The sequence below is a fragment of the Portunus trituberculatus genome, chromosome 48, assembly GCF_017591435.1.
Source record: "Portunus trituberculatus isolate SZX2019 chromosome 48, ASM1759143v1, whole genome shotgun sequence".
Lineage (NCBI taxonomy): Eukaryota > Metazoa > Arthropoda > Malacostraca > Decapoda > Portunidae > Portunus > Portunus trituberculatus.
Genome location: NC_059302.1, coordinates 1173425 through 1180924, shown reverse-complemented (window position 1 = coordinate 1180924; position 7500 = coordinate 1173425). Strand labels below are relative to the sequence as shown.

Genomic DNA, 7500 nt, shown 5'->3' with positions numbered 1-7500 from the left:
TCTCCTATTTGGGTTATGCTTTTAATAGGTGCCATAAAACTGAAGAGATATATGGTAAGGCGGTCGTTCCCCTGGTGACTGGAAGCAGGAGGACGTGTGCGAGTCTTTCAGTCTTATTATTGATTTCGTAAGTGTTCAGTCTGTGATTGGTTTCATACCGGGAACACAAGATCATTGAAGTAGAAAACATACGATATTTTCCAGTTAATAGTCAGTGACTGTCTGACATTAAATATAAGTTACATTAACCCTTATCTTTGTTAATATTCACCTATATTACCTTGACGACTCCTTCTAATTAAGTAAGAATCTAGTAAAACAAGATCGACAGGCCATTTTTTTCATTGATAACAGAAATATCAAGTGAAAAAACATCGCTTTGCCTTTTATTTTTTTTTTTATTTTTGTATTATCCTCTCTTTCTAAATCCCTCAACTCACAACTGCAGCAACCAATCTTATAAAAAACACACTGTATAAAAACAACTGTCACAATACTTTCCAACATAACTTTATTATTCGTGTAATCTTTCTTATTTCCACATCATGGCACTAGTTCACGGTTTCACAAGTTCCTTCTGTACCTGATCAACTGCATCTCTACTTATAATATAGATCTCATTTATAGATTTCCCCACCAGCATACCGTTACCTTTAATTCAGTCTCCGCTACACCTGACTCCTTACACCTGGCGTCATCTGAATCCGCTACCTATTATCTAACCTGAGCTCGGCGTCGGTCAGTTCCTGAGGTCAGTCCGCTGCGCCCCGGACTAAATGTGTGGAGAGGCAGTGATTTACTCTCAAGCGGCCAACAATTTTCGCCACGATTGCGTCATTACTGCGAATCGCCACCGAAAATCATGTTAATTCCATGTAATCTTTTCTGATAAGTCGTCTCTCTGGCCCGCGGGTTGACGTCACACAGCAGCCGCTCTCCATGGCGTGGCGGGGCAGCGTGGTGCAATGGTTACTTTCCTTAAGGACTGGTGATCTATCCCTCTGCGGTGAAATACTTAGACTAACAATGATTTTTGGCTGCTAATAATTACTTTCACATGAACAATAGATTTTTTTCATATTTCCTCTTTAATGATTGCTTCCTCAATGGGCTTTTTCTATATGTTAATATGTCCGTATGTAAAAGTCTTCCTCTTGCATTTTTTTTCCGAGGGTGAAACACACGAACAGACACTAACACAACTATACGAAATTATATGAACACACACAGACAAAGAAATAATATTCTACACTACTAAATTTTATGTATAAGGATGGAGAGATTATGGAAGTTTGTATGCACAGGTGAAATACGCCAGGTAATTTTGTAAGATTGGATAGATTAGGGAAATGTTTATATGCAGGTGAGCCACTTCAGTCTCTATTGTGCCTTTAGTATACTACAAATAAAGATGATTAATTAATGCTCTCTCTCTCTCTCTCTCTCTCTCTCTCTCTCTCTCTCTCTCTCTCTCTCTCTCTCTCTCTCTCGAACAATACCACGAGAATGAAAGTAATAAATAACAAACAGATGTAAGACATATAATTAACTAGTAACACACACACAAAAAAAAAAAAAAACTAGCTCGACCATGTTTAGTAGTTCATATGATTGTTTACACCAACTAATCTTTTTTTTTGAGGTCACAGACAGGGCCTTTCTCGCCTGCACCGCCTGCCTTCTTGTATAGGCAACGGTGGTCAAGGTTGTGCCGTAGATAAGTCCCAAGGTTTCCCAACTCGTCCTTAATTGATTTTTTGTTTCCTTTTTAATCATCAATCAATTCATTTCTAACTGTCAAATCATTTTATTAGTCAGACTATTTATAATTGCTTTACTTTTAACTTAACTTGATTTTTGTTATTTATTAGTATCATGTTAACTCTTACACTACCATACGAAACAATTACCAGCAGTAGGTACAGTGCCTTATTTTTTATAAGGATTGACAAGAAAAGTGGGATGAAAAGAATATATTTTGTCATATCTAGCAAGTTTACAGCTTGGAGGTGGCTGTAGAACAAGTATAAATGCCTCACAGTGATCAATAATAATTAAGGAAATGTGTACCAAACAGTCAAATGGTTAGTGACTCTCAGTAAAAATGTCCTTTCACGTCATTCCTTCTTACATTGAAACTGAGCAATGATGGATCGATTAATGTCAGTTTGAGGTATATTTGTGTGACATCTTTAATGTACACATCGCGATGCTCCCTGATGCTTCATAATACATATGTATAATTCTACTACTACCACTACTACCACTACTAATACAGTTATTACTTTTACTACCACTATTACTAGTATAACTATTTTTACGAGGGTTTGAGGCGCTCCGACACAAGCACCAGTGCAATCTACTCTCACCGATGTCCCCATTATCGCCGCGCCTTCCCTCATTCAATTCTTTATCTCTCCCTTTCTCCTCCCAGGCGCCCGTGTAGAGAATGAGGGAAGGGGCATCGTGGCAGGCAAGGTCAAGGCTTGACCTACCTTCCACTAACCTGAACTCGTCCGGCTGTTGGCCAAGTTATCAGTCTCTGTCTTTCGTTCGGGGTTCAGTAGCGTCGGCGTAAACCAGTTAAGGGAGACACAAGGGCGCATACTGATGTAACCTCACTCTGCATGACCCATCCTCTTGTTTGATATGCACACGTCCTGCCCTCACGTCTGGTTATCAGTACCGTGTGACCTGCAGCAATGTCTGGGCCACGTCGGCTCACAGTGCTACGGTATCTAGTGCGCGTTATGAAGGGTCGCCACCATCCACGGGTAGCAGTTACTTTCATCGCTTCTGGACAATCTTGTTTAGACTCAGCAGGAGGTTAAGGAGGGGCGTGGACTGCTCGGCTGGTGTACCCTAGTTCTTTATGATGCCTTGGCGCCACGGCAATTCCGTTACCAAAGTGAGTTGTTGCGACATGTGAGTTACTACTGAGCGATATGAACTGGGCTGAGGTAACGGCCAGTCCCTGTTACGGGAGACCATTCTGATGATATCGATGCGTGTTTCGTCCCACCTTCGATGATTATCTAGGTTGACATATAGCAGTAAGATAGCATTATGAAGGTTGTGATGGAGCAGAAACAGAAGTCACGTCACCTGTATCATTAGTTCATGAGCCTCATAATCAAGAATGTTTTTACAAAATTTCCTGACCCAAACTTTTAGTTATAGCACGACTTACATTCTTTAGACATTTTTTGATACACTCATAACTTGACTGTAAAGTGATTATTCTCTTTATTGTCTCTTTCTTCAGGAGGCGCCGGTGGAGCTAATCCTTCCGCTGCCGCCAGCGGGCCTGGCGGGGTGTGTGGGAATCAAGATCTCCTCACCAACTTGCTGGTGTACCAGTACCTCTCCGGCAACATCCCGGAGGAGCTTCTGGTGCTCCCCCACAGCTAGCTGCCCTCCTCGCTTCACAGGTAGGCCTCATTGTCTCAGCCAAAGACACGAAGCTTTATCAGTGTCAGTATTGATGTTGTTAGTTGCAGGTTATTGAAAGAATGCTTAGTCCACCACTTAAGACTGTGGGGTGTGATTTTCATGAGTCCTTCTCCTATGTGTGAATCCTTTGGTACAGTATAAGTCAGCACACACGTGTCAGTAAGAGAGTTCTGCAGCTAATACAATAACCCAGCAACACCTTTTCATAACTGTAACGATTGAATTTATTTTAGTTTTTTTTTCTCCTTCCTTCTGCAGGGCGTAACTCCCGCAACCAGGACAGTAACATCGGTGTCCAAGACGTTAACGACGGTGAACGTGGATGTGCCAGCCACCACACACTTCAGCACCTCCACCACGTCCTACGTCACCACCATCACTTCGGTGGACGTGAAGACTATCCCTGTCATCTTCCGAGGATCCAGAATCACCACCACCATCACTGAGTCCAGCGAGGAGGTGAGGCTGTCCCCGCGTCCTGGTGTCCCCGGAAAGACCACCACCAAGACTCAAACACGCACTGTCTCACCTAAGCATGTGTCATAACGCCTCGAGAACAGACCACCACACACCAGTAGTCTTTCCTCACTCTGTCATAAAAGTGTTTCCTTAGAGAATTGTCAGACAAATGTGTTCTATCCGATGCACACATACATTCAGAGTGATATGTTATTACAAAACAAGTAACAATAGTTTAAGAAGCAGTGACAAAGGCATCAAAGGACAGCCCCGTGCAGCACAGACCGGGACATAGACAACAGCCACCACAACATTGACACAAGTACCAAAAAACACGCTAATCACCAGAGACATAAAACTCTCCCAGGTCTGTTTGCCCTTCCTTCAGCAGATCCGCTCTGTGAGGCGCCGTGAGTTACCGTCAACAGACCGTCGCCGCAGCTGCTGACGTAGGGCTCTGACATATACGACTCACACACACACACACACACACACACACACACACACGCCGGTAGCTCAGTGGTTAGAGCGCTGGCTTAACAAGCCAGAGGACCAGGGTTCGATTCCCCGGCCGGGTGGAGATATTTGGGTGTGTCTCCTTTCACGTGTAGCCCCTGTTCACCTAGCAGTGAGTAGGTACGGGATGTAAATCGAGGAGTTGTAACCTTGTTGTCCCGGTGTGTGGTGTGTGCTGGTCTCAGGCCTATCCGAAGATCGGAAATAATGAACTCTGAGCTCGTTCCGTAGGGTAAGGTCTGGCTGTCTCGTCAGAGACTGCAGCAGATCAAACAGTGAAACACACACACACCAACATCTTGACACATCCACAGGTTTTGACACAGGGTGACTAGACACCTTCACTCACACTGGCGAGTAGACCCCATTCAAATATTAAGTGATGCAGATATGGAGGCTTACTCATCAACATTCTGGTATTTAAACCTTTGAGCCAAGACAGGCCAATGCTCCCTCGCTCCCGAGGACTTAGGTGACGAACAAGGACGAACAAGAGTGCCTGAAGACCTGCCTGAGGGAACAAGACGCCACCGAACAGACGGCTGCTGGTGGCACTGACGGATGAGTAGCACCTGGCACTGTTTACACTCCTCTTGACTTGCTGTCTTCACTTCACTCCTCCTGCATGCACCAATCATCACATTAATTTCTCTCACATCACATGAAACCTATAAAAGGCACATTAGAGATGCATCAAAGGTGTGATATACAAGTTTCTTTTCTGGTGCCCGCTTGTCATTCTAGCCATCTAAGTTTGGTGTCAACATGCCGCCACATACTTCACCCTTCCCTCCACATCTACTTGCTGTTCTGTACCCCATCTAGACCTCTATCTCCCACACCAATACTAATGACGCTGACTCTTGCACTTTACTGTCTACTGTAGTACGTAGGAGTTCACTATACTGTGTGTGTGTGTGTGTGTGTGTGTGTGTGTGTGTGTGTGTGTGTGTGTGTGTGTGTGTGTGTGTGTGTGTGTGTGTGTGTGTGTGTGTGTGTGTGTGTGTGTGTGTGTGTGTGTGTGTGTGTGTGTGTGAAGGGCGCCAGACTAAGCCAGTGTATATTACAGGTAATCACCGCCACCGAATACTTCACGGAGTCGTCGGTGCATCAGCCGTCCATCGTGCAGACCTTCCCTGTGCACATCACCATTACCGAGACACGCACCCGTGGCCTTGACGGAGCCTACACGCTCTTCGATCTGACCCACGGCGCCACCTCAGTGCTGCAGGAGCCCATCAACACAGCATCCTTCAACCTGGACACAGGCCTGGACTTGGCCAACTTAGATTTGTCTCAGTTGGACCTGACTAGTATCACCGGAGGGGCAGGAGGCCTCGGTGGCCTTGATGGCGACCAGGGCCAGGTGTTGTCCGTGCTGTCCTCACTCCTGAGTGGCATTGACGATCCCCCAGCAGACGAGCTTCCGTCTCCCATCGGTCCCAGCAGCAGCAGCAGCAGCAGCAGAGACTTCAGGCAGAGCCCTAACCGGAACAGAAACCAAAATGCAGCCCCTCGATTCAGCCCTGACTACCCTGACTATGAGGATCCAGTAGATGAGACACCAAAATTCAACGTGCTGCGAGGCTTTACGCTGAGCGACCGCTTGGCTAGCGTGACCGGTGGCGACTCTCCGTCCTCGGGCAGAGCAGCCACAGACACTCGCTACAGCAAGTATCAAAGAAAGAGCAGAGTGGAAAACAACGGCATCAGCACCACGGAGGCCAGCACTAGGGAGGCAGAGCGCTTCTCGGCCTCAACTCGCCGCCGTACTCTTTCCCGCACTGATCGCCGGCGTTCCACCAAGGGCAGCCGCCCCCCCAGCACGCGCTTCGTCCCGGCACCTGAGACACAGTACTTTGAAGATAATCCGACACAATTCCGCCCCTTCGGAGCACGTCGGGACAGGGAGACGTCAAGCAGGCGCCGTGGGAACTTGGAGCCTCGCACATCGTCGCAGCCTCCACGCGCCCGCAGCCAGCCACAGCCCAAAGTCCGCCAAGAGGAGAGTGCCCCGACTCCTCGCAGTAAGCCACAACCCACACCTGCCTCGGGGCTCAGCACTGTGCTCACCATGTACATCAGTGGCTCTGAGCCCGGCCAGTTCTTTACCAGGCTGCAGACCATCCAGCTGCGGTCTCTTGGGTCTTCCAGGAGACGTAGGAATGTAAATGAGCTGCCCGTGACCAAACTCTCCACCTCAACAGTGAGCCCAGTAGCCTCCCTCGCCACCCTCGTGCCCCGTGTGCCAGTCGAGGCTGAGCCCAGCAACGTAGTCAAGATGCTCAAACAGCTGGAGCCAACACAGGTGCGCCAGATGATCCACTCTCTTCAGAAGTGGGTGAACTACTACAGCCACGAGGTCCTGGACGAAGAGCCCGACAACCTGGTGATGCCTGAGCTGACCTCCTCCCTGAGCATGGAGACACAGGAGGTCGAAAGCGAAGCCACCAAAGCTCTGCCTCGCTCCCCCATGGTTCTCACGGGCATGCCCCTGGCCACTGATCGTTGCCCAGTGCCCTCCACGGTCACGACAACAGTCTACCACACCGTTGTCCTCACCGCGGGGATCGACATTAATGACTCGATAGTCTAATGTCCAGCAGTCATAGGCTGGTCCCTGCCCTTCCCTCTATCCAGTCAGGTCTTGCTTAAGCGTCCCTCCCCATCCAGTTTGTTGGTATTTATCCAAAGTGAGTGTTGCTGTACATAAATGCTTGTGTGTGTCTGGCCTGTACATAAGCGTGTGTATGTGTGTATTTGACTGAGTGTGCCAGGGTTCGAGACCCACCAAGCTCAAGTAAAACAAATGCCTCAAGGACTTGAAGGACGACACAGGAGTGCTCTGAAGACATGAAGGTTGACTGTCTCTCTCGACCCGAGTCCACCTGACCCGCGGGACGATGGGTCGCTAAGCATGCAAGGGTGAAACCAAAGTTGAGGGAACACTAACAGTCCAGAGTGAATATAAACAGGTATAGCAAAGTACGTTAGGGTATCTGGTGCACCACCAACCTGTCTGGGAGGTGAGCCGGGAGTAGCCACACTTGGCCGAGGCCGCCACGCCAGCCC

The 7500-nt window shown here is 47.8% G+C and overlaps 1 protein-coding gene and 1 non-coding gene across 2 annotated transcripts in view; both read left to right on the top strand.

Moving 5' to 3' along the window:
* LOC123498771 overlaps positions 1–7059 on the top strand; it is a 148721-nt gene extending 141662 nt beyond the window's left edge. The window contains exons 2-5 of the mRNA XM_045246189.1: positions 3266–3410; positions 3590–3608; positions 3712–3912; positions 5498–7059. Of these exons, the coding sequence (XP_045102124.1) occupies positions 3266–3410; positions 3590–3608; positions 3712–3912; positions 5498–7024 (1892 nt within the window). The 3' untranslated portion in view covers positions 7025–7059. The remainder of the gene's footprint in view (positions 1–3265; positions 3411–3589; positions 3609–3711; positions 3913–5497) is intronic.
* Trnav-aac lies at positions 4417–4491 on the top strand. The gene has a single exon. It is a non-coding gene; the product is annotated as a tRNA-Val (tRNA).
* Positions 7060–7500: the final 441 nt, after the last annotated feature.